Source organism: Xylona heveae, assembly GCF_001619985.1.
Source record: "Xylona heveae TC161 unplaced genomic scaffold L228scaffold_9, whole genome shotgun sequence".
Lineage (NCBI taxonomy): Eukaryota > Fungi > Ascomycota > Xylonomycetes > Xylonales > Xylonaceae > Xylona > Xylona heveae.
In genome coordinates, this window is record NW_017264201.1 from 301,629 (window position 1) to 325,983 (window position 24,355).

A 24,355-nucleotide genomic window follows, 5' to 3' on the forward strand; every position below is an offset into this window, starting at 1 on the left:
CGACTTGTCAGTTCATGTCTAGTCTGCATTATTGGTCGTCGATCTGAGCGTTATCTGTGTGAGCAATATCCGTGTGAGCAATGTCTGACTATGCAGCTGAAATTCACGTCTTAGTTGATGTGTATTGGATCAGCACATTAGTTGTTTGTGTCATTGTAGCTATCGTATTTGTCATTCGTAGCTATTCGATTTTAAACTGCCTAGGTAGGTCTTTCAAAGTACCTAGGTAGGTAGGTTATGTAAAGTACCTAAGGTACTCTACCCGATTGAAACACGAATACGCAGAAGAGATGGACACATGTAGACACATGTAGACACATGTATCCGATCAATGCATGTTCGTCAGGAGTAAAAGGAACTGATGCTAAGCGCACAGGATGTGGAGCGCAGAAAACATTCGTATGCGTATGCGTATACGTAGGGAGATGGGGTGAAGGTGAAGGTGTTTGTTCGTACGTGATAGCGCGTATGCTGTGTAAGTGACGTTTGCTGTGGGAGGGGTAAGGAGCAGGGATAGGATGGGACAATGGGGAAAGGAAAAGGAAAAGGAGAAGGGAAAGGGAAAGGGAAATGGGTATATTGACGAAACAAAAGCGATGGGAAATGAAAAGGGATGGAAGATGAAAGGGGATGGGAACGGAAGAAAAGAAAAGAAAAGAAAAGAAAAGAAACACAGTAGAAAATGCTCCTGACGAAGCTAACATGCTTCACCACCCAAAACAAAAACAGGGTCAATGAACAGTTCATGGTTCTATGTATCCCGGCGTCTGAGTCGGCCAAGAAAGGTCGGCGCGGCGGCCGGACTGCTGCCGAGAATCGAACTGCCCATGACAAGACTGCTTCCGTCACTTCGCACGAGACTTGTACGTCCCGCGGGACTGCTACTGCTCGTGAAGCCAAACCCGCGCAAATGACCACTTCCACGACGGGTGCGGCTGCCGCGCCGACGAGACGACGATGACGCGCTGCTTGGATGGTGATGATGATGGTGGTGGTGGTGGTGGTGGTGGAGGAGGCCATGGCCATCTCCGGGGTGATGTAAATGGCTGGAATCAAAATCTGTTGCTTCGTCCTCCAGCTCTGTATCAGTATGCTCGTAGCTTCCGGCCTCGGGCACGTCATCGTCGAGATCGTGCTCCTGCTCGACAATCATGGGTTCGTCATGGTCGAGATCGGCATCCATATCAATCGTGCCGTCCATGAGACCCTCGCCGAGCTGGCCGTCTTCGTCGGCTTCAGCGAGTCCTTCTTCTTCCTCGTCATCGTCCATGTCGTCGAACCCGTCGCCGTCGGCTTCGGCCTCCATCTCGGCATCATCTGCGTCGGGCACGTCGTCGTCTAGATCGCGCTCTGCTTCGCCGTCCCCCTCGCCTTCTGCACCTTCCATCGTTTCTTCTTCTCCTTCCGTTTGCCCTTCCAGCATGGCGGCGTGCTCCAAGGCCGCGGCTTCACGGGCTGCGGCTATCTCTTGCTCTTCGCGCTCCGCGGCCTCGTCCATCGTGGCTTGGTACGTTTTTGCGACGCCCGGTGGCCGGATCCAGCCCGCTCCGAACCGACGGACATTTTCTTTGCGCGCGACAATGTAGTTCTCTTCAAGAGCGAGAAGGGCTAATGGGTTGCGAGAACTTGCGCCTGCGCGTCGCTGGCCGTACGGTTGCGAGTGGAAGTTGGAGAAGGCGGCGGGGTAGGCACCGTCAATGGCCGCATTATTGCTGCTGTTGCTGCCGTCTACTCCGGATGAAGATTGCGAGAGGCTGGTTGGTGTATACCATAAAGTATGAGCCTGCGAAGCCTCGTCAGCATTTTGGAATTGTCCTCTGGAGAATTATGGGAGGTGCAGAAGACTGGTTTGGAGTTTGGATTGTACGTACATCGCGTGGTGCAATCAATGGTAAAGATGATAGCATCTTTGGGATAGAATGAAGACAGATGCACTCTTCGAGGAAAAGCAAAACGGTACAAAGGTAGATGATACAGTATCAAGTTGCGATCAGGTGTGACGTTATGGTTGACAACGTGAATTTCAAATGATAGATTCGCCTTCCGCAAAGGGCATAGAGGACCGTCAACGCGTACGAGTAAAGCAAGTTGTAAAGGAGGGGAAATCAGTTGATACGGGACAGCGGCGGGATATTGCTGGCATAGGAAGGTCTAGACGAGATTGTCGATGCAAGGCAGCGTGGGATGTTTGGAGTGGCAGAGAAGAGAGAAGGTGAAGTTGTTGAAACACGAAGATCGCCAGTGTGTTAATATCATGAAAACAAAGTGGAAGAGGTACTTGATTTGTCTATGAATTTTTAACTGAGGGTAAAGTACTTCTTACACTAAGCTAGTGTAAATACCATATTTAATATACCCGGACAGTGCTTGTCTATTGTGTTCAACTTCAACGGCCGTCAAATATCCCACGCGGATTATTACTATTAAACTTCTCAAATCATGACTTACTGGGGTCATTGATCTCTCGGACACGAGAGCCCATGCTACGCCTTGTGGATCATTGAAATGTCAACCGGGGCAAAGCGTGCTGCTCCGCCTCGAGCCCTCTACTCCGCTAGGATTATCCTGTGTTGCTCGTAATAGGTGGGTCAATTCTTTCTTCTCTGTCTCGTATTCATTTGAAGTAGCAGTTTTCATTTAATTAATATTTACTACGAGTATTACTGTTCTCTCTCTCTCTCGTTTCTCACCGCTGACGCTAAATTTGCAGGTTCGAGTAGTGTACTGCACTCCGGACCCCTCACTTCGCCCGGCTAGGCACGGAAGTTTTGACGCTCTTAGAGAGTCCAATGCTGGCAACGATGAACAGTATCTGCTGACGCTGGCATCGATGAGATTTTTTCTTACGACTGATGTGATTATTGTAAAGTTGTTTTTTTACTACTGGGAACACTTGAATCGTGACCGGTCAGCTTTGTACGCCTGATCTCTTTCAAGGTCCAATGTGAGTCGAGACCCAGCCACAGGCCGTCTGGTTTCTTGGCAAGTCAAGCCTCTCACTAACAGTAGCACGGCTGCGAGCTTGCAGACGGAATCTTGAAGATGTCAGTAGTGCATGTGTTCGAAATGAGGGTGACACAAATCGTTCGACTCTAGCCTACGAGGACAGGCCGGTCAAGACAGTCAACGCGATCCCAAAAATTTTTTTTTTCTCAAATCTTTTCCGAAACCAGATTGACAGTTCGCTGCCCTGAGTAGGCAGGAGACAGCTCATTAAACGAATGAGTAATTCCTGAAATTGCTGCCTAGCAGCCGTTTTGATAGGAGCGTCTTTAACTCGCACTTGGACTGAGCTATCGGAGTATGCTCGCGACATTTTACGCCCTAAGCAGGGGGAAAGGCCCTTTTTTCTTCTCTCTGGTGCAGAATTCAAAAGGAGCGCTCGAGTGCCGAGGGCACATCGTGGCAGCGCAGCGGGTCTGACGGGGGGTTCCCCTGATGCTTGCAACAACGCTTACCTCTTCGTCGCTAATCATCCTTCAGCTGAATGGTAAAATTACCGAGTGCACCATCGTGACCACGACCAACCATGATCGGATCATTTCCACATTCCTCCAGAGACAACTGTGGCTGGCTAATTCAAAGGCAAAATTGATTGGTCTTGAGTGCTGAGCCGAGGAAAGCGACTGTGATTGAACCAGCTGCACACTGAACCTGGTCATGACGAATGTATGCCAAGACTTGCCAAGATGTTGCCAAGACGTGTTAACAGAAGCTTGGTTGCCAGATGCAAAGCAGTCATTGCCAATCAACGACTGTTGTGATTGAATGAGAGGCGGAAAATTGCTGTGCAAGACTGACACTAAGGAGCCGAAGATCCTGGGGGGCCCTTTGCATGGGCGAAAACAGCTTTTACGACAAAAACGACAAGGGGAGCCGGGCTTTCGGATCCTTTCAGGTACCGTTTCGGGGGCAACGTGGGTCGGGAGTGAGTGACTGCCATGTATCTATTCAGGGGCTGGCAGGTGGGAGTGTGCGGCAAAGACCGGCGTGCTCTGCATGCGGCCAGTACCTAGTCGCTACCTGTTCTGCCCGTCATTGGGTACGAGGCAGAGACTCAGAGGAGACCTGCATCGCACGGTCCAAACGCTTCTGTTTTCTCCCGCGACCCTTTTTAGACGCATCCGACGATCGCACCCCTGATGGAGTATCCCGGTCCGTCCGCGGCAGATCCCCACTATTATGTGACTGGGGCTCAAGTTTAGGAAAGGAGAGTAAACTCGGCTTCCCGACCCGGGGCAGAATTGAACTTTGAATGCCTAACCTACGGCACCATCTCGATTCGTATCTTTTTTGCTTTCTCTCTTGTCTCTCCATTTATCCGTTATTAACCTTTTGGAAATGTTACGCTGAGCTAGGCATTTCTTCCGAAAAAAGGCGCTCATTGCTGCATTCAATATATGCGTTATTGGACATGGGTTGGTGGCTGTGGGGTAATGAGACGCCCTCAATCTCGGGTCTCACTCACCGTTTATTTTTCTCCCCTCCCATTTTTGACGGTTTTGTATTTGTTGCTTCCACACAATTTGCTCACAGGGGCGGTTTGATTACTTGCCGGCTTGCTCCCGGGCTTGATGGCGCTTGCTCCGTACACGTGCCAAACGAAGAGGGTATGATGATTATGATGCTAAATTGCTGCCCGGCCCAACAAGGCGGATGTGTCCGATAGTTGTTTTGACTTTAGCTTTGCTCTTGCATTAAACTCAACGCGGCGAAGTTTGAAGACGTGGTCTGCACGACCCATTTCCTTTCTAGTATCAGTCCGTGTCCCCACGTCTTCTTTTGCTTTTACCGTGCGCGCTATTCGTCCGCATGCATGTTATGGTAGCGGTGCGCCACACCCAAAGCTTCATGTGGAGAACGCTCTGTCCTGTATATATTAGGCCCAACAACTCTTCCCCATTTTGTATCTTGCTACTATTTCCTCCTTTTCGCACATTCGTTACAATTACAAGCTCTGTGATTCGACTCTTTGATCGCATTGATCCTTGTCGCGCTTCTCTGACCATCAAGCTTGATTATCATTCTGATATTACCCGTGGGCACTTCACTCGTTATTCTCGTCACCACCTTACGCCTCGAGAGCCAAGGCTGATATTCAATCTATATTGTCTACTTTTACAAACCTCCATCTTATACCCTGACTTTTTCTTTTATTTTCTCTATTATATCATCACTATCAACGATATCCACCTCGAAGCCGTTGAGCCTTGACACTACTGTTCCTTTTTTTCTCCCTTTCGAGCATTACCATTACCATTACCATTACCATTTCATCATGCGTTTCTTCCAATCTTCCTCCTCCTTGACCACTCTGGCCCTCGGAGCGGCCATTCTGCCTCAGTTGGTCCTCGCCGTGCCCGCACCTCAGCCGCCTCATGACCACACCAACCCCAATGAGCAAGCCAACATTGAGCACACCTTGGTGATGCACATGTCGCATCAGAGCCACGGCGACCACGACCATGATCATGATCATCACAACCTCGACAATCATCGCTGGTCACACAACTTTGCTCACCCGGAACTCGAATGGTCCCTGGATGAAAAGACGTTGGAAGCACTCAACATGAAGCCTCACCACCACCATAACGACAAGGACAAGGACCACAAGTCCAAATCCACAGATCCCAATCGAGGCAAAGGTAACGGCCGAGGTCGCGGCGGCGGCAGACCCAAAACAACAAAGCCCACAAATCCCACCACCGTCATCGAGCACAAAGCCGGCATGTCAGTGCTCGACGAGGTCGTCGACGTCCTCGAGTATATCGACCACCAAGCCAGTCGCGTCATTGAGTTTCTGACCAATTCTCCTCTTCCCACCGCCGTCCTGCAGGCCGGCCTACCCGCCGCCCCGACAAAGACTATGCCCGTCAAGTCGTGGGACATTGAGGACGAGGAGGAGCACCAGGCAGATGCGGAAGAACCTTCTTCTTCTATTAGTCATGACTTTGGCGGTCTGACAGAAGAAGAAAAACAGCATATTATCAAACAAATCCAAATCCACCGTCCCTCCTCGTCGTCGTCATCGCGTACTCGTACCCGTGCTAGGCCGCAAAAGACGAATGCGCCTGGCGCGCATGTGGAGCACGCGCAGAAGCAGAAGCCGATTGCCTCAGAGGAGATTTAGAACCGTCCATATTCGCGGTAACTCGATACCGTGATTATGTTACTTTATCCCCTATTCATTTCCTATTCACTCCCATTCATTTCTCCAAGGTGCCGGTTGCGACAGAGGTGCTTGGCAAAGCGCTTGGCGTGTGGAGTATATATACGTATACGAAAAGAGCGCGATGGGGGTTGCTATATTACGGCTTTGTCTTGCGTCGTGACAAGATAGCGTACCGGTATAGCAGTCCCTGCCTGCCCCATGTACTGCGACTGCTCGACTTATCGCGACTACTCGACCTACACACCCATTTCCCTGTATACACGTATACGTCTACCGTACACTCATCCCGACACGCTATAAAATCTACTCGAACGCGCCCGCGCCCGCGCCATCGCCACCGTGTGATTACGCAGTCATAAATATGGTTCGCCATACTACACAGCACAGCACTCAAGTCCTCTCATGTTCGGGCGTGTGTGTGTGGTGGGGCGGGGAAGCGGAGGGTTGATGGGAAAGGAGAAAAGGAGAAAGGGAAGCGGAAGGGGGCATGGAAAGGGGAATGGAAAAGGGACACAAGTCAACTCATTACATGACTACATGACTACCTGACTCTTAGGTACATTGGACGACTCTTTCCCTTTTTCAGCCTTTTCGGTGTCTCTGGTCTCTGCTCACTGATCACTGATCACTGATCTCTGATCATTTGTCGTCTCGGTCTTTATAATACTCCGTACATTACATGCGATAACGTATCGTTATTGAGATTGACGATACCCCGCCCGGAAGGAAGACCAGACGTCTGGTACCTGGATCTGTAATCGTGAACGGATAGCATGTCTATATGGGTAGTATAATATATTGAAATATATATATCCTGAAATATACATACCTTGAAATATAATACATAATAATACTCCTACGTTTTAAATATCCATGTATATCATGTATTTGCTTTAATGGTGTCTCTATAGGTACATTCATATCACTCACTTATACAGAGTGTTTGCCTTATAACGGGACATCAGGTTGACATATCCACACCGTACATTTCATTGGAATATGTGCTTTACATTCTGTAAGCTACGAACGAGAACCACGAGATGCACTTTGCCTTACGATACAATACATACATGGACGGCACAGCTGTATGACAGCACGATAGATTCAGGGTAACGACTAAAATCGCTTCGTCACAGGCGAATGAGTCAGAGATCGTAAGGAAAAATGTAAACGGGACTGTATTGAAAAATAAGGACGACTCAGCGCCGTTTCGATTGATGATAAGATTGAGATGAGAAGAGAAGAAAAATCTTTAGGACTCCATATTAATAAATGTGAAAAGAGAAAAAGAGAGCAAATAATTCATTAAGGAATCGGGAGAGGCCTGCAAGTCAAGGCTGCCAAGAAAATATGAAATAGGACTAGAGAAAAGGCCAGGAAAAGACGCCGTTCCTTGCGAATTGAAACTTGAGACGTGAATGATATACCTTGTCATCATACAAACTGTCGCAACCAGAACACCGCACCTTGAATGTACCATGAAACCAGCACTACGACCGCGACACCTTGCTCTTGTTATAATAGGGCGTGAATAAGTGAGAGAAACAAAAAAGGAAAATGCTGGGAGAGAAGTAAAATCAATCCCTTGCTACAATAGACGCGGGAGGGACGTTGCCTGCAGACATGACTGGAGGAGTTGCATGGCTTTCATGTCGTTCAGGTACAGTCATTGTCGCCTGCGGGGGAGGTATTGGCGTGGTGAAGAGTGCAGCATGATTTGGCTGTGGTGCGGGTAATGTGACATGGGGAGCTGGACCTTTCAATGGCGTTCCTTGAACCAAACGAGATGGTTGCAGTGCAAACGCCGGAGTACTAGTGCCGCTGTGGTGTGGAGAAGTCGGTGCGACAAGACCATCTCGATTCAACGCACCACGCGTTCCATTTGATCCCGCCGCGCTCTTCAATCCCGCAAAGAATGCTTCATAACTTGCTCCATGGGGCTGCGGAAGCGTAGACGCTCTTTGGACCTGCTGGTCAAACTGCTGCGGCGTTTGATAATGTGGTAATGGTACAGCTGCCTTGATCGGAGTTGAGCCATTTGCTGTCGTTGTTTGAGAATATGAGACAGGAGGATGGGGAGGACGAGAATGAGCAAGGGAGGTAGACGGTGGGGTTGCGCGATTGTGCTGACTTTGTATGTGTTGTACCTGCGGTTGGTACATTGGACTTGGAGAGTGGCGGTAGTATTGATAAGAAGGAGGTGGAGGATGGCTTTGAAGCTGCAAAGGCGGGGCCGGCAACGGTTGATACGATTGTGGAGAAGACGTCTGCACGTGAACGGGCGTGGGAGGCGAACTGGAACTCGGAGAACATTGTGAGCTGAGATGGTCGCCTCGATGATAGGGTGAGGAATATTTCCTCGTATGGTTTTCATACGAATTGCGAAGATATGGGTAAACCGCCAAAGGGTGCTTGGACTTTGCACCGCTAACGTTTACATGCGGTCCCGCAACGCGCTGCTCAGTCGTCGCCTTATTGGCATCTGCGGCTGCCAAGACAGAGGGTCCCGGCTCCATGTTGGCCATAGGAGCTCGCCCTTGCGCAGGCAAAGGCGGGTGTGGACGAGATGAAGACTGATGGCCTTTTCCAGTCAGACCCGGGCTAGACGGAAATGATGGCTGCCGGGAGGCTAAAGTTGGTTTCGCAGGAGCGGTCTGAGCTACAGGCTGCCTGCTTGATGTTGCCACTGCTCCACGAGAGCGCTCGTCATGACCAAGAGTCTTCTGCTTCTCTGCATCACGTTGAAACTCTCGCTGAGACTGTAATGCATGTGCATCAATTGAATAGCCCCGCTGAGCCTGCGGTAAAACCTTGGCCTTTTCAGACTTCTTTTGTCGGTCATCTTTTGATGAGGAGATCGGGCGCTGATGATTGTTCAATGCAGCGGTCCCACCTCGCGGCATAAAGCTTGAGCCTGAAGGATGGGTGGCCGGAAAAGACCGTCGCTCCGCCACAACTCGTGACATGGGAGGTGGCTTCACACTTTCAAGGAAATTACTTGTGGGATTATGCAACTCCTTCGCCGGATTCTCAGTATACTGAGCCCTGGCCTCTGTCGAAGTCTTTCCAAGATAGTGCCAGATCTGGTTGGGTTTCTCAAAGTCCACCTTTGCCTGCGTCGAATTGCGCTCTGGCTCGGCTGTGTTGAACTCTGACCACACATACGGTCCGTCTGGATCGCAGAATGCATCATCGACCTTGGGCGGGCCATGTCGTTCCTGCATTCCACCGGGTTTGGCCATGTTTGATGGTAGTGGCTTGGCATTTGCAGATGGTTTCGACAGCTGTGAGTCGCTGGGATTCAGAACCAAAATCCATTTGTATTCCACTTCCATTCGACCGCCACCAGGCAAGAGATCCACAAGCACCATTTCCTCGTCCTTGCGATTCTCCACCACAACGCCCGCAAATATTTCGCCTTGGTATAATTGCATTTGAATAACTTCCTGAGCCTGCAATGATGATGCGTACTCCTTAATCAATGAATCTTCTTCGAGCATTTCTCCAGTCACGTTCTTGCCCCTCTTCACCCGGTGGAATCTGCATCTAAAATCGATGCCAATGTCTGCGTATTCAACCCCATCCTCACCAAACACCGGCACCATTCCGATGTCCACCTGAACTCCAGCAGCAGCAGCGCACGTTGCATGATATGCTCGAGTGCACTTCTTCTGCGAGCACTGGAAGCAAGCGCCACGTTTAGACCGGCAAAAGTTACACTTTAGGCTTAGACGCGCCTTATCAATATCGACAACGCCGCAAATGGCCTCTTTAGCACCCTCGTTGGAGACGTATGTTTCCGGAATGTAAGTAGCACATAGCCGGTGAGCACTTTTGCCATTATCCGTAGGCAACAGCTCGTCACACGACATATCATTCGGGCAGAGGACACAAGGTTCCTTGGCAGGAACCTTGACCCGAACCTTGACCTTCTTAACGCTGCCCTTTGCACCTTCGGCGCTCCTCTTGCGTTTTCGGCCGCGCTGCTGCTTGGGCTTCCCACCAACACTGCCAGGAGGAGTGGGAAGATCAGCAACAGCGTCTTCTCCCATCTCCTCGCCTTCGTCTAGTTCTTCATCCGTCTCTTCATACAGTTCGGGAGTCTTCTCGCCGCGAAGCTTGCGCTCAATCTCGCCGACGTCTACCCAGACGCTGTCGGCTTCACAATCGCATTTTTTGGCGATGCGACCATACTCCAGCCAGTTCTCGGTTGCAAAGTTAACCGACTCAGCGCAGTTGTAGCCAAGATTAAACCCGGAGTGGTACCCATAAGGGTAGGTGATAACAAACTCGCCTTCATGGTGAACGAGTCGATTAACCTTGATGTTGAACTGCGACTGCAACAGCGACGGCGATATTAGGTAGGTCTTATGACGTAGAAATTGGCTGCATTGCTTTGCATCGTTGGGCCAAATACTCCGCATAGCAGCCTCAAACCTTCTGGCATCTTCCTGCGAAATGCTATACCATTGCTTTGGGGCACCAAAATGTATGTAATTGATGCTGTAGAGATCGACATCCTCAAGATGCCAAGCAAATGATGCTTTCCACATGCCGAGGTAAAGATATGTCGTATTAACACCCGGCACCTTTGAGCCTAGTACATCCAAGAGATTCTCCAGCTTAGAAACGTTCCATGACGTGGTCGAGTCATCAAAGAGCGATCCAGGCATATCTGCGCCATACATGGGCTTATTAAAGGTCAAAGATTTCCAGTATGACGCTTCAAGCTCGGCGCATCGTTCCGGCGTGAATTCTTCGAGATTCTCCATTCGGTAGTTGAAGTCCTCAAAGGCGGCCTCATCCACCACATCAGCAGCGTCACGTCGATTATTTCGTCTCCGAGACGATATTGACTTTGGCTGACGGCCGGGCTTTGTGCTCTTCATAATATCATCATCTTGTTCGTCGGTCATCTCCGTTTTAACCCTGGCTTCAGCAATGTCTTGGTTCGAATCCGATTTGGCAGGTAGCCTACTAGGCGAGGTAGGCGTGGGTGGCACCTCGAGTTGTAATTCTGTATCATCCGTGCTGTCGGCTACTTTGCTCGGTGAGCGCCCACGCTTCGCTCTCGTTGTCTTGGTCGCTCGGCGCTTCTTCTCTGGAGAGTCTGCCGCGCCAGGTCGCCCTCTGTTAAACCGGTCTTGGTTACGCCTTCGTTCGCCCCTCTTGGCCGGGGGCTGGTGATTACTCTCTTCACATAGAGCTTTCCATTGTGGAAGGTTATAGGAACGCTGCTTCTCCATGTTTGCCTGCGTATATCTTCCCTGGCCTCCGGCGAAATCTTGTTCGATTGGGTTCCTTATTTTGATTGACTTGATAGACTCGTCTAGGGCAGGAAGAGAGTCGCGCCTATTTCGATTGTCAATATGGGTGTAGAGAAGAGTCTGCGTATAAAGGACTTGTGCGCGCGCCTACCATTCTTTCGGAGGGATGACCTTGATGATTCCGGACTTCATTCCGTACTTATCAACCTTATCGATAAACTTTCGGAAGCTTCGAAATTGATCCATAGTCTACATACGAATTAATAGTTGAATTGATTAGCACATACACTGTTTTGCCACAGGATAAACAACAAATGCTGGTAAAAGCTCAAACAGCAATGCCATGGAGATGTAGGCGATTGTAGAGAAAAGAACCATGCTCACAGGCTTAAACACTGGGATCTTTCCATCCCCGTAATAATGGTCCGGTTCAATTTCCCCAATGTCATCATCTTCCAGTTCTAAATCCGACAGCTCTGATGAAGATGCACCGAAGTTGTCCGTTTCCTCGCTGGCTGGTGGCGTCAATGTGGTCTTGGTCTCGCCCTCTTCATGTGCACCTTTTTGGGGCGTTGTAACGGGATCAGCCATGATAGGTAATTTTTCGACAGCAAGCTGCCGCTCAAATCACTGGGAGGTTTTCCCGGCCGTGGGTGGGGGAGGCCTGCAGTTGTTGATCGACTCGTAGGACGAGAGGGGGTTTGCGTGAACTCACGAAAGCCGAGGCGCAAAGGCCAGCGACCTCAGAGCAGCGACATTCAAACAGAATTGGAAAAAAATATTCTTGTCTCTCTGAATTTGTCCTCTTCACTGACGGGAATACAAATGTAGGAGGAATTCAGCAAAAGTGAGACAGGTCAAAGGTGGTCAAGATGGTGAGCCTGAGGACTTGTGGATAATAATTCCCCCCCGTCTTGGCTGTAGAGCTTGACTTGGATCTGGGCTACATGAGTTAACTCTACTCTGGCGGCCACCGGGGCTTCCCGCCGAGGGCCTTCGCTTAAGAGCGAAGTGGGATGATCATTCATCACTCCCGGCTCAAGTGACATGGGGTCTCTGCACAGGTGCAGTATCGGATACTTGTTTCTTTGTTACAACCCGCGCTTAAGAGATTGTATCAGTACCAAATGCGCCGACTTTTAGTGCCAGGTTTACCTTTCATGGGAAATAGCCCAACTTTTGTTCCCTGCATGAACTGCTTCAGGCACAATCAGATCCGTCACATGGAATAAATCCTCTTTGAGCTTTGCGTACAGAATTATCTCGGGGACTTTTTAACTAGGATATTTTTACATTACGAATGACTTGGTTTTTTATGATTTAATTTTATCAATTCACTTTGCTATCAACCATATGATTAAAGAAAAGAATCATCATTGACACGTGACATCTGGCCGCTCCTCCAAAGCCCGTCAATTCTATTCATCAGCCGAATGAGCCGCATGGCGATCTGATGAAGCTGGTTTCAAGCATCACTGGTGCGATCGGTCTATCAGTGATCCTCCAATTTGAGTAGCATGAGTTCGTCATTGTAGCGGCGATAAGCAAATCAAAGATGAGCTCGAATCATTAATTGCCTCGCAAGGAAAACTTTTTCGCCTTGAGGAACGACGGAGACAAATTCCGCAGGGCGTGGAAGTTGAGGGCCATGATCTTGCCAGTGGAGCATGAAAAGGAATAAGCTTGTCTCCTGTTAGGGCTGACTAGCCATGTGTCTCAGAAATTTGACTTGCAGGACACTGCCAGGCACCCTGAGGGCCCGTCGCCACCGCCTCCCCGCCGTTGCCGTCTCCGCATTCGCCTAGATCAACTTGCGTTGGCCGATCCTCCGGGTCGTGGGGCACAGCGCCGAAACCATTTCCCTCACCCGGTTCCTAACCCGGTTCCTAACCCTTTTCCACAGCCACATCATCCTTGTAGCTCGATTGGCGTCATTGTGCCACGACCAGCTCGGGGCAAATTATGTACTTTCATTCATAGTGAACTGTTGGTTGTAGTCCCCGATTTTGCGCGTGGATTTGAACAACCTCCATGCGCACGCACCATGAGCTGGCTATGACAAGGGGGCACATCTGGAAGCCAAGAGCACAAAGCACGAAAATATCACCAGAGGCAAGAACGGCACGCAAGCAACGCGAAGCTCGTCAAAGAGGAGAAGCACGAACCAAAATCAAGACACAGTACAATAATGACACGCGGTGATTTTTTTTTAAAAGAACCAAGGATGCAATGCAGTCAATCGCTTCAAATGTAGACTCATAAAGCATAGAGTGTAAAGACTAGACATCAAGATCGTTCATGTCTTCATCTAAAAAGAATGGGAAATGCAGTGCAACTCAACTTTTTAAGCCATAGATCAACCCACGCAATATGATGAGGACATGATGAGACCGAGTAAAGGCCAGAGGTGACCGACGGTCAAGGCAACTCTACTGAGCAGCCGCAGGTGCAGGGGCAGGTGCATCGCGGCCACGACCGCCACGTCCGCCGCGTCCACGACCACGGTAGCCGCCCTCGCGATCGCCTCTGTACCCTCCTCGACCCCTGTATCCACCTCCCTCACCTCGGAACCCACCACGTCCACGTCCGCCGCGAGACTCGCCCTGAAAGCCGCCGCGTCCGCGTCCACCCCGACCATGGTGCACCTCGTGGAAACCATCACTGCCGTTAGTAGAGCCTGTTCCGGAGGGCTGGACAACATTGGGAACATTCTGAGCAGGGTGGTCGTCCGCCCAGCTTTGCTGGCCATGGTTGGCTGCAGGAGTAGCATCGGTGCCAGTCTCAGTTTCCGCAGGGTCGCGAGGCACCTGAACCCAGCCGTCTGGTCCAGACTCAGCGGAAGCGGACAGTTTAGTATCCCAGTGAGAGTCGGCAGCTGCGTTGGCGGCAGTCTCATCAATAGTAGTCTGTATGGGAATGTGTGAGCCCTCGATCTCGGCGTTGGCGGAAATAGCACCCTCTCCGGCAGTAATTTCGGTTAATCCAGCATGAGCAGTGGTCGGATCAGTTCCAATAGGCTGGCTGGCAGAGATTTGAGGAGCTTCGATGGAGGCATCAGCCAAAGGAGCAGGCTCGGACTGAGCAACACCTTCAGCCCAAGCTTCTTCAGCGGCAAAGGGAGCATATTCAAGAGAAGCCTGCTTGACTTGTTGGACTGCAGAGGTAAAAAAGTTAGCTTGAGTCTTCGAAGAAGATTGTAGCAGACATGAGTGTCATGATCGAGTGTAAGAAGACGTACAAGTATAGTTGAGGAGAGTGCCATCGGTGGCAGTAACCTGGTCAGCAGTGCCGTCAATCAGACGCTCAATGGAGGCCACGGCAGAAGCGTCGCCGCCATAGACCAGAAGCAAAACACCCTCAAACGCTTTGGATTCCTCAGTCTCTTCATCAATAAACTGTCTCTTCGCAGCAGCCGCCCTCAAGAACTTGGAGAAGACCAGAAGTCGTTCTTTGTCATCCTTTTCTGCCTCTGCTTTAGCTTCAGCGCGGATAGCATCCTTGAGCTCGCCCATCTCCTTTTTATGCGTCGACTCAAGAAGAGCCTTCTCAGTAGCCATCCGGGTTTGATACTCCTGGTCAAATTTCTTGTAGTGCGAAACCTGTTCTTCGAGCTGAGCTAGGCTGGCTTGCAGGGCGGGTTTCTTCAAGGCTTGGGTCTTCTGGTCATTGTTGATCTTGCGTGTGGCGACTAGCTCGTCCAGGGATATGTCAGGGTTCTCGGCAATGATGCTATCGACCTTTTGGGTAGCATTCTGTTTAGAAGGAGCCGTCAGTGAATGCCGCTGCAGATGGTTCACTTGTGCTTATGAACGAGCCCTTACCAGCTTTTTATTCACATTGCGAATGTTCCTTTACTGTGGTTAGCTTATCATGGGTCTTTTATAGGGCCAAGAATGAAGTTCTGGCCGTCCGACAGCTGCGGTGCGGAACTTACTTGAACAGCTCCCTAAGGTAAGGGTTCTCCTCGCCCTCCTGACCGTTGACGGTCGGCTCTGCAGAGATAGGAGTAGCAGGTTGCTCAGCAGTGGGTGTCGTGGAGGCAGCGCTGGAAACATTTTCGGAAGCGGTGGTGGTCTTGGTCTTCTTCTTTCTCGAGCTCTTGGACTCGGCCCGGGTCAGCGGGTTTGCGAGAGCTTCAGCGGACATGGTGACACAACGAGCTGTCACGAGCGAGAAGCGTCGGTTTAGTAAAGATGGGTCAAAGAATGAGAGTTAAGAGTTAAAAATGGGGTTGCTGTAGGACAGCGGAAAGGTGCTGAGTGATCGAGAGTGATCGAGAGTGATTGTTGTTACTGGTTTGGCCAAGTCGAGCACTCGCCGTAAGAAAGCCAGGGACAGCGTCGGGAAGCTTAGCGCATCATAATAGTGTACGCAGACAAATCCGTGTCCTGATTAAACCACTACCATTCACACGGTCAACTGATTACAGTTCATTTACATTCGCGTCAAAAAAAAATCCAACAAGTTGAATTGTATTTCATTGTCTATTATTTTAATTTGAAGAATTTTGAACGTAGCAGATTTGATAATTGGAAGGTATACCACTAGTCCACTACCATGGTAGCTTTTAACACACCAAAGCCAGGGTAGCTCCATCATCGCGTCTTGCTTCATCGCGTTGTCACGCGAGCCTAAACATCAGAACGCCGTGTCCGCAACGCCTCCGGTCCCAGCACAAGACTATCCTTTAAACTTTCGTAAAGCATCCTTTGCATATATATGTGAGTCAAGAACGTTGTCAAAATTGGCATAATTCCCTACCTCTGTCACCTTATGTATTGATCTCGCCGAGATGTTCTTCTCTCCGGCCTGCTTTGCTGAGATGGACGCTTCACGCATCAGACTAAGTTAAAAGTCAGTACCTTCCATCTTGTTTGACAGATGCTTCAGACATACTGTTGCATGAAAAGGATGTAGTCCAAGTAGATCTGTGTCCGGGATTGTTAGCTCTTGTTCTCAAAAAGGATAGCCATCAGGTTTCTGCATAAGGAATAACCTACGAGAATGTCTACATTTTTGCTGAGACTCTTGTTACTGTGGGCCTTGACAATCTTCTTTACCGTCGTTCGCGGATAAGGCTTCTGTGAGCCCGCCATGGGGGCGATTTTAAATATAATATATTGTACTGTATGATGGTTGAGGTAGGTGGAGCGCTTGGCAGCAGAATGGACGCTTTGTGTATGGCGCGCCGTGTTATTACCACTATATTTGTGAACACACTAATAAACTAGATATTTACACATCAACATTTCGAAACCCTCTCGCAGCTATTCTATATTCTACTTCTAAAACATATTATTGAGACTGTTTCGGCTCCTTTTCATGTCCACAAGGATAAAGATATATTCAATACTAGTCATGCATTCTTCAATATGCTTCATGAGGTTTTCATATCTAGGTTTGTATTGCAAGGAACAATGCTCATGGCATGTGAGGCCCTGGAGGGTTGCGAAATGACCTCACCAGAAATGATAAAAACTCATTCATCTACCAATTTTGAGAGTATATTTGTCTTTTTCGCAGGTGTACGGGTGTCTCTCCCTCTGGTGTTCCGGGGATGGTCTTCTCAATGTTCTGTTTAATACAAGGGTCAGTGGGCTTTTATACCAAAGACAGATGTTGAGGCGAGCTGACCAGCTTATCGAAGACGCATTTGTTGAGAGTCCTCTCAGGACGTCTGCAATGCCATAGTTGCTGGTTGTTGTTCTCTAAGCATTCCCAGTGCTTGCGGAACTCTGTCAGGCAGTTTTTGTTGATATCTTCAAGTCTGTATCAGGTCAGCTTAATGTGGATAGAGATCTTCTAATTGCAGTTGTGCAAATATCGTGATAAAGATTTATTTGCTGAATGATCATGACAGCGGTCAAATTGTGTATACGTGTAGTCCAAAACCAGCCAGTGCAATATCGGGCAGTGGTCGGAAGCTACCTACACGCTGGCTGCGCATCTGGTGACCTTTCTGCCTTCTCGTAGGCATTCAACTTCTCCCTTGCCATGAGCTTCAGTCTTGCACTTCATAAAATCGTCATTGTAGTCTTTGCACCGTGCGCCGATGAAGAAGGAGGCGCTTAATAGTGGTGCCGAACTAGTGCCAATTTCCTGGACTTTAGGAATATCCTCCGGAAGAGGGGTTGTGTCTATGAGAACCTGCTGATTAAAACTATTTCTCTGTCAGATCTTACTTGAATCCACGTAAACTAGTCAAAACGTTGTTCGCGATTGAGAATGTAAACATACCGTGGCTGTCGAGTAGACATGGTGGAGCTGGCGGGTCAGTTCGTTGGTGTGGTGGATACTGTGGAGTTGGGAAGTCCATACGAGGGATACAATCAGATGGGATGGGGGAACCTCCAAGCTCGGCCAACCGGTCGGCTGCTCCGATTAGGTTTAGCTCAACCAGCTGCCTTTTCGAGTTGAAAACCAAAAGCAATACAAAAGTGAAACACCAAACCCAAGGAGAGCAGCAACATTGCGCCTCCTGTCCCTTCAACAGACTGAACACCTTCCGCGTTCTCAGTGCTACAGCTCTCCAGAGCTCGTGTCTGCTTGATTATTTTGCTCCGATTGTACATTTCACGCACTGTGTCTCGCTCGGGTCCGACGATATTTACCTTCCGCAACCGTCGACAACAGTGGACATCACTTCTACGCGTCGACTACGACGGATACTTTCAGGAATTCTACAGTATTGCGCATTCGTTATCTACACTTCCGTTTCTCTCATTTAGAGAGGGAACTCTCACAAGATGTCTCTCTTCGGTGGCTCAGCATTCGGCGGTGCTGGCCAAAACCAGCAGCAATCCGGCGGTGGACAGTTTGGCGGACTAGGACAACAGTCACAGCAAAACAAGCCTCTCTTTGGGTCAAGCACGACTGGAACTGGCGGCGGCGGTGGTGGTGGCCTCTTTGGATCCTCTACGGCACAGAATCAACCACAGCAACAGACCAGCGGTGGACTTTTTGGCCAGAGTAGACCCGCAGGAACGTCCCTCTTCGGCGGAGCCCAGCAACAGCCGCAGCAGCAACAGCAGCAGCAGCAACAAACTGGCGGGCTTTTCGGATCCTCAGTGGGACAACCAAGCGCCACACATGCCATCTGGGACCAAGGCAAGCCTTCAACATCTCTTTTCGGCTCAACCCTCCAGCCGGCACAACAACAAGCCCAGGCGCCTCAACCCGGCCTCTTTGGCCAGACCACCGTCAATACTTCTTCTCTATGGCAACCTGGCAGCGACGTGGCGCCTCGTACGTGACAAATTTCTATTTCCTCACATTATCCGTGTCACTGATTTTTTCTCTCTTTAGGCCAAAAGACCATCCCAGAACAAATGCAACTTATTGCAGAAAAATGGGACCCCAACTCCGCCAACTGCGCATTCCAGCATTACTTTTACAACAAAGTGCCCGCCGAGCAAGCACCATACTACCGGCCCCCGCCGGACGAGGATGAGAAAAAGTGGGAAGAAGCACTGTCGAAAAAGCCCATTCCAAACACAATTCCCGTACTCGGCAAAGGCTTCCAGCTGCTTGGCCGCCGCCTTGAGGTCCAAGTCGCGCATGTCAACGTTCTTCAAACTCGTCTTCACGAAATCAACAATACCCTTACCTCGATGCTGCAAAATCTCGATCTCGTCATCTCCATCCGCACCATGGACGCTAAACGCCGCCACGTCTCGCTCAGTCACCGCTGTCTCTCGCTCGCGACCAAAGTCCAAGTTCTGCGCAACCGAGGCTACGCCATGGACGCAGTTGAGGAGGATCTACGCAAGAAACTTCTCACTCTAGAGCGTGGCGTCTTTGACCCGGCCCTCGTGGGCAGAGGAGAGGAAATCTGGGCTAGAATGGTGGGCGTCCGAGAACGCGCCAGAGTGTTGCAAGAAGAATTAGACAAGGCGGGGCGAAGTGCCGCGAATGGAACCGGTCAAGGAGACAGTGTTGACGAGGAGGTTGTCAAGAAAGCCACCAAGGTATGTTTTCGGGTTGTTTCCCCCCCCCCTTTGTTATATTTTCCACAATTCGCTTCGCGGCAAACTTGCTGTGCACATGTCCTCCAATTCAGGTACTAACATTGCATTTTTCCTTTTTCTTCTCAGATTCTACAAGACTACGCTGCCCAACTTGCACATCTCGACAAGGAACTCACCCAGATTCAGTCCGACTTTACGATATGGGAGAAGAGTACTTTTGTTCCAAACGATTCAAAGAAACAATAGAGCAATTAGACTCCGTCTTCTTTCCCCACCTCTCTAGCCCTTCTTTTTGCCTTCCAGGGTGTCTTCCCCTTCATCACAATCTTCCATTCTCCATCTTTCATTTTCCATCTCGCTTTTCCATCATGCTCATTCTTCACACTTCAACTCTCGTAACTTTGGCTTCACTTCTCTTCATTGAATCAAATCAAGCTAGGGCGCATGGATATCAAATAAATATTTACTTACTGTCTACTTAATAGCTTTTTGCACATATTTCTGCTCGACTTCGTGATCATCTTATTTATTTTGATAGTTCAACTTCTCACATATATTGAATGCCACGTCCAATTTAACAGGAAAGAAAACGAGAAATAGGGGGGAAAGATATTTTTAATATACAAAGGCCCAAGAGAGTCTAAGCCTCTATGTTCAAATCTAGGTTACTAGCTAGGTAACTAGTGGCTAGGTTGGTAATACATTGGTTGGACGTATGAATGGATGGATGGATAGATGTATGTTGACCCTGGCGAATCAGGCTGAAGAGAAGGAGGGATGCAAGGTAGATAGGTAGGTAGGTAGGTATGTAATTAACACAAAATGATTTGTTTAGAAGAGCTTGCGGGCGAAGTCGATGGCGAAGGGAGCTAAGAAAAGATCATGTTAGTATATTGCTGCATACTCTTCAAGGATCGCTTGTCGCTGTTATTTGGGAGAATAGAAATGTTAACGTACAAAGGTACAGCACGACGCTGGTGATGCAGACGTTGCGGACGGTAGTGCAGGCTGCTTTCTCCTGGGCCTAAAGAGATCATCCTGGTTAGCCTGCGAGCTTGCAACGGCAATGTGGGTAGTTTAGTATGGAGTAGAGGAGTGGGTTTTCGAGAGTATTTTATACGAATAGGAATGGGGTGAGTGCATGCTGATCCGAGGTCTTTCGTAGGGTCTGGCTTGAGGTTTTGTTCCATTCGAAAAATCCTAATTGGTCTCTTCCGGTTCGGGAGGAGAATGCTCTGGGTGCAAAACGGACGCCTGGTGCTGAATTCATAGCAAGACCACTGCTTTGATGCATCTATGCTTTGAGATCGATGATCTCCCGGAATGCATGCCAGTCGCAGTTCGTTCCTTGCTTTGGTCCCAGTTCGTGCGTGATTGCCTATTCTCAGTCCAACACGAGACCAGATGGAAGAGAAAGGCTTTTATAGACCGCGTGAGATACCAACACCAGACAGTGATGGTGTACAATTGGACCCGTCCTCAAGAACATCGCCAAAATAGAATCGACCTCGAAACATCCGAGCTGCGAATGCGGGATGTGTGATGTGTGATTGGGATGGTGAAAGTTTTGTGCAGATTGACACTCAGAAGATCAAGAATATTCGTACCTGAAGCTCGGCCTTGCTAGGGGGTGGTGGAGCTGGAAACAATTTCAAAGTCAGCATTTGGTCCAAAGAAACATTATTGTACTTTGGTTTCTTCTATGCGCAGCAGTCAAAAGAGAATTTCTTTTGCTCTAGCTTGCAACCTCGAAAAGAATTGAAGAATGCCTGAAAGCAGGTCACTTACGTCCTCCGAACATTTTGTTAATTGGATCTGTTGTAGAAAGAAAGTACTTTGGAAAGAGGTGAGGTAAGTGATTTAGGGTTAACGGAGCTTGTGGTCTTTGGCAGATGGTATGGAATTTCCGATTTGCGCTTTTGGTTCAAACGTTTGGCTGTGTGACGATACCCCCGATGAAACTCTAGTGCTGGAGTCTGCTGATAACTGCGCATATCTAGGCATTGAAAAGGGCAGGTTATGTCATCAACTGGTCAGTTGGAGCATAAGATCATGTGACTGCGGCATAAGTAATACATAAGAAGACATGCAGTGCATTTCTCGAGCGTGTATTATCGAGCACGTAGAAACAAGCGCCATTGCGTATACATGATCACAGTAGTCACGTGGTAGAAGACTCGAATCATCTCACACGTGCTTCGGAACCAAGCAGACGGGTCGGACTCATGTCATACACGTGAGGCTGTCAATTGATGTGGTGTATCTACGCCAACTTCGAAAAATCAAACAGAGGAAAAAGAAAATCACATGTCTACTGATGAATTATCAAGAAGTCTAGATATTACAGGTTTTCATCTGGTCCAAGTATCCAACTACCAGTATTCAGCCGTTTTCGAAATCACTTCGTTGATGCATGATTCAACAACTGGTGATGCGTTACGATAATTCGGACAAAACCCCGGTCAAGCCACACTAGACTACATTCATCGCGATCACAACTGCTGTATTCCGGTTTTCCGGTCTGCCGTGCAACATCGGATCCTAATTTGGGTCGAGACCTTGCAGACGTGGCTTGAACCAAAGGCTCTCAACGGCAGGTTCCATATTAAAGCGGAATTCACGTGTGGGACGATGGAGCACTTTCCATATCTGAGCAGTACAATGGGTAGAAAGGTTTTTCTTGCAATAAAGCCGGGTCTATTTAATTTACTATTGAGTGGTTACACCTAAGCAGGCCGGTTGACAAAGCCATTGGCCTTCCTCTTTGGGACATTTGCCGCAACACGCAATCTTCCGATGGCTTGCGCGAAGGGCTACCAAGTATAACGGCAGATGGCAACTCCCCCTGACTAACCCCCCAAAAGTGAAAAGTGTCCGTCTTCTAGCGGCAAATGTCTGCTGGTGAAGTGTTAAGCCGGTCGGCAAAAGAATTTTTTGTTTTGCTTTTTTCGTTTTTGAATCAAGGGTTCTACGATTATGCCGTCATTATGTGTTACTGAGCAGCAAATTGGGCGAGACATGCATGGTGCTTCAAATTATCGAAACGAAGTTGCCGCATTGTGATTCTTCACTACTGCTCTCCGACTAACGATCTCCATATCATCTCCATATCCTCTCCATTATGGAGAACCGTCGTGCCTTCCGGGCCGCAAGGCTTCATTCGGGACGAATGATCTACGACCGGGATGTGCCCGTTGAGGTCCAATAATTAGGCCGCGTGGAATGCTTTGCGTGGGTCTCTTGGGAGCGCAGTTGGCATCGTTGACGCCTCGACCAATAGTTCATAAAAATTTTCTCTCTTGTAATTTCCACCGAGAGAGGATGTAGAAAATTTGATTGACTCGGAGCATCGTGAGCGGACCGTTGAGTGGGCCGGGAGAAGTCCCATATTGACCCACTTGGTAACGCGTTCTCTTGGATCGGAAGGACAAAGGGGAAAAAGAGAGAAGGACTTGTACTACGACGAGAAGTATGGCCGGAGCCAATCCACAGGCTTGGTTCCTTTCAATCGGCACTTCCACGGGCTCGGCACCTAGAGGATCGTTCCGGTACTATTACCTGCTCGGGGTTTGGCCCTGGAACGAAGAAATGCAAAGAAAAAAGGAGGCGAAAAAAGTACTGCTGCCTGCCAGTCAAATTTTTACTGCCGTGGTGTCTCCTCGGTGAATTCCTTTGTTTCTACGTCTTGCCTTTTTTTGATGGCTCTTACCATGGTTTGCGGCGGCAGGCACCGGCAATATTGGTGTGGCAATGTATCGTTGAAGTATACGAATGTTCGAGGGAGGAAGGACGAAGTACCGTATGGCGAAACAGTAGCAGTTTTGCACAGATTGGGATCATGCGATTCTTAAATAATGGGGATTAGCAGAACGTATCTCACGATGGGGAAACCCCACTGTTCGTGCATCGATTAAATTGTGGAGTCCTTGGAGAGGGGCTGTTCATCGTGAGATTGGCAAGGATGTTCCCGGCGCCCCATTAATGAGGGGAGGGAATGAAGTGAAGCCGGAGGGGCATACATTTTCACGCTAGGAACGGGAGTGCTGCAAGGATTACAATGGCGTATAGAGTAGGAGGTTTTTGGTGAGAGAGCAGGGGGGATGATCTGGGGTGCGTTTCTCAGTACGAGCGAAGTGACCAAGTGAACGGCTGTGGGCCATTTGATAGGAGGAGACCAAATGATTGCGGCCCCCTGTCGTGTTCCTTCAATCAACCTCCTCGGGTACTTTTGCCCGGATACCTGCAAGGTACATGGTCTTTATTCGCTTAGTTTCTCTGTCCGCTTCTCGCTTAATCACGTTGTTCCAAGTTCCAACCAATCACTATGCTGCCCTGACGCCCCCTGGGTCATGCCTCCTTTGACGTCGCCCCTCCCAAAAAAAGGACGCGAGACAGAGGGGGGAGAGAGGGAGACGAGGAACGAAAGGAATACAGCGCAACAGTGGTGATGATTTTGACAAAGGAGGTGTTTTCCCTTCTACCATGAATGGAACTAGACCTCTTGAACGGTCAGGCTCGTGCGGCGTGGCTTGTCAGGGCACGAAGAACAAGAAAAAGTCAAAGGTGAAACGCCTGAGCGCGTGCTCGAACCATGACCTGTACATCATGTATAAAGACTACAGTGACCTCTTCAATGAAGAGGGGATGACGAGGACCGATTCTGGTGGATCGGAAACAAAGCCGAGTGATCGGGTTGGCCATAATCGTGAACCTTTGGTTCTTGTGGAGAAATTGCAATTTTTTTTTTCTTCATTTTCTTTTTCTCTCCATTGTCGTCGTCGTCGTCGTCTTTGTTGTCGAGGTCTACGGAAGTACTACGGCCCCACCCCTCCCATTTCCTAGACGGGCCGAGTGTGTTTTTCTTCCCGAGAGTAGCAAAACACGCGGCCGGCCACTAGAGAGTGACATACAGCAGTCTAACGTGCCTCTCTGCCGATTGACCTTGTGCC

General features: G+C 49.3%; 8 protein-coding genes across 8 annotated transcripts; 2 read left to right on the forward strand and 6 right to left on the reverse strand.

Moving 5' to 3' along the window:
* Window positions 1-751: 751 nt before the first annotated feature.
* On the reverse strand, window positions 752-1,907 carry L228DRAFT_269924 (hypothetical protein; the record flags this gene model as incomplete). The annotated part of the gene is made up of 2 exons (XM_018335341.1): window positions 752-1,783; window positions 1,872-1,907. 2 exons carry the CDS (start codon window positions 1,905-1,907, stop codon window positions 752-754), a joined length of 1,068 nt encoding a protein of 355 aa, XP_018186178.1.
* A 3,237-nt stretch (window positions 1,908-5,144) lies between these two features.
* Window positions 5,145-6,219, forward strand: L228DRAFT_175614 (hypothetical protein). The gene has a single exon (XM_018329511.1). The coding sequence runs from the start codon at window positions 5,279-5,281 to the stop codon at window positions 6,128-6,130; it is 852 nt and encodes a 283-aa protein (XP_018186179.1). The 5' UTR covers window positions 5,145-5,278; the 3' UTR covers window positions 6,131-6,219.
* A 1,298-nt stretch (window positions 6,220-7,517) lies between these two features.
* On the reverse strand, window positions 7,518-12,353 carry L228DRAFT_175625 (hypothetical protein). Its single transcript, XM_018329512.1, has 3 exons — window positions 11,824-12,353; window positions 11,591-11,688; window positions 7,518-11,524 (listed from the first exon to the last, which is right to left on the reverse strand). The coding sequence occupies exons 1-3, from the start codon at window positions 12,028-12,030 to the stop codon at window positions 7,750-7,752; spliced, it is 4,080 nt and encodes a 1,359-aa protein (XP_018186180.1). The 5' UTR covers window positions 12,031-12,353; the 3' UTR covers window positions 7,518-7,749.
* A 1,515-nt stretch (window positions 12,354-13,868) lies between these two features.
* Window positions 13,869-15,585, reverse strand: L228DRAFT_269927 (hypothetical protein; the record flags this gene model as incomplete). The annotated part of the gene is made up of 4 exons (XM_018335342.1): window positions 13,869-14,593; window positions 14,678-15,191; window positions 15,261-15,288; window positions 15,374-15,585. The coding sequence occupies 4 exons, from the start codon at window positions 15,583-15,585 to the stop codon at window positions 13,869-13,871; spliced, it is 1,479 nt and encodes a 492-aa protein (XP_018186181.1).
* A 335-nt stretch (window positions 15,586-15,920) lies between these two features.
* On the reverse strand, window positions 15,921-16,570 carry L228DRAFT_284583 (hypothetical protein). The gene is made up of 4 exons (XM_018336241.1): window positions 16,440-16,570; window positions 16,336-16,367; window positions 16,201-16,282; window positions 15,921-16,146 (listed from the first exon to the last, which is right to left on the reverse strand). The coding sequence occupies exons 1-4, from the start codon at window positions 16,533-16,535 to the stop codon at window positions 16,120-16,122; spliced, it is 237 nt and encodes a 78-aa protein (XP_018186182.1). The 5' UTR covers window positions 16,536-16,570; the 3' UTR covers window positions 15,921-16,119.
* Window positions 16,571-16,621: 51 nt separating this feature from the next.
* On the reverse strand, window positions 16,622-17,730 carry L228DRAFT_249403 (NADH dehydrogenase, alpha subcomplex, subunit 8). Its single transcript, XM_018333086.1, has 4 exons — window positions 17,677-17,730; window positions 17,372-17,599; window positions 17,074-17,206; window positions 16,622-17,013 (listed from the first exon to the last, which is right to left on the reverse strand). The coding sequence occupies exons 1-4, from the start codon at window positions 17,694-17,696 to the stop codon at window positions 16,927-16,929; spliced, it is 468 nt and encodes a 155-aa protein (XP_018186183.1). The 5' UTR covers window positions 17,697-17,730; the 3' UTR covers window positions 16,622-16,926.
* A 357-nt stretch (window positions 17,731-18,087) lies between these two features.
* Window positions 18,088-19,943, forward strand: L228DRAFT_175679 (hypothetical protein). The gene is made up of 3 exons (XM_018329513.1): window positions 18,088-18,684; window positions 18,745-19,406; window positions 19,533-19,943. Exons 1-3 carry the CDS (start codon window positions 18,186-18,188, stop codon window positions 19,650-19,652), a joined length of 1,281 nt encoding a protein of 426 aa, XP_018186184.1. The 5' UTR covers window positions 18,088-18,185; the 3' UTR covers window positions 19,653-19,943.
* A 61-nt stretch (window positions 19,944-20,004) lies between these two features.
* Window positions 20,005-21,310, reverse strand: L228DRAFT_284586 (hypothetical protein). Its single transcript, XM_018336242.1, has 4 exons — window positions 21,195-21,310; window positions 21,014-21,045; window positions 20,364-20,430; window positions 20,005-20,275 (listed from the first exon to the last, which is right to left on the reverse strand). Exons 1-4 carry the CDS (start codon window positions 21,205-21,207, stop codon window positions 20,238-20,240), a joined length of 150 nt encoding a protein of 49 aa, XP_018186185.1. The 5' UTR covers window positions 21,208-21,310; the 3' UTR covers window positions 20,005-20,237.
* Between the last annotated feature and the right edge of the window lie 3,045 nt (window positions 21,311-24,355).

Excerpts from the sequence above, each read along its gene's own strand:
- L228DRAFT_175614 (XM_018329511.1), top strand. The coding sequence starts at position 5,279 with ATGCGTTTCTTCCAATCTTCCTCCTCCTTGACCACTCTGGCCCTCGGA.
- L228DRAFT_284586 (XM_018336242.1), bottom strand. Across the intron at positions 20,431-21,013 it reads CTAGCAAGGCCGAGCTTCAG|GCCCAGGAGAAAGCAGCCTG; the intron begins GTACGAATATTC and ends TGATCTCTTTAG. Across the intron at positions 20,276-20,363 it reads CAGCGTCGTGCTGTACCTTT|CTCCCTTCGCCATCGACTTC; the intron begins GTACGTTAACAT and ends ATCTTTTCTTAG.
- L228DRAFT_175625 (XM_018329512.1), bottom strand. The coding sequence starts at position 12,030 with ATGGCTGATCCCGTTACAACGCCCCAAAAAGGTGCACATGAAGAGGGC. Across the intron at positions 11,689-11,823 it reads AGATCCCAGTGTTTAAGCCT|ACTATGGATCAATTTCGAAG; the intron begins GTGAGCATGGTT and ends ATTCGTATGTAG. Across the intron at positions 11,525-11,590 it reads GTCATCCCTCCGAAAGAATG|GCGCGACTCTCTTCCTGCCC; the intron begins GTAGGCGCGCGC and ends CAATCGAAATAG.
- L228DRAFT_175679 (XM_018329513.1), top strand. The coding sequence starts at position 18,186 with ATGTCTCTCTTCGGTGGCTCAGCATTCGGCGGTGCTGGCCAAAACCAG. Across the intron at positions 18,685-18,744 it reads TGGCAGCGACGTGGCGCCTC|GCCAAAAGACCATCCCAGAA; the intron begins GTACGTGACAAA and ends TTCTCTCTTTAG. Across the intron at positions 19,407-19,532 it reads TTGTCAAGAAAGCCACCAAG|ATTCTACAAGACTACGCTGC; the intron begins GTATGTTTTCGG and ends TTTTCTTCTCAG.
- L228DRAFT_249403 (XM_018333086.1), bottom strand. The coding sequence starts at position 17,696 with ATGTCTACTCGACAGCCACG. Across the intron at positions 17,207-17,371 it reads ACCAGATGCGCAGCCAGCGT|ACTTGAAGATATCAACAAAA; the intron begins GTAGGTAGCTTC and ends GACCTGATACAG. Across the intron at positions 17,014-17,073 it reads AATGCGTCTTCGATAAGCTG|AACATTGAGAAGACCATCCC; the intron begins GTCAGCTCGCCT and ends TGTATTAAACAG.
- L228DRAFT_284583 (XM_018336241.1), bottom strand. The coding sequence starts at position 16,535 with ATGGCGGGCTCACAGAAGCCTTATCCGCGAACGACGGTAAAGAAGATT. Across the intron at positions 16,368-16,439 it reads GCAAAAATGTAGACATTCTC|ATCTACTTGGACTACATCCT; the intron begins GTAGGTTATTCC and ends TCCCGGACACAG. Across the intron at positions 16,283-16,335 it reads TACATCCTTTTCATGCAACA|TCTGATGCGTGAAGCGTCCA; the intron begins GTATGTCTGAAG and ends CTTTTAACTTAG.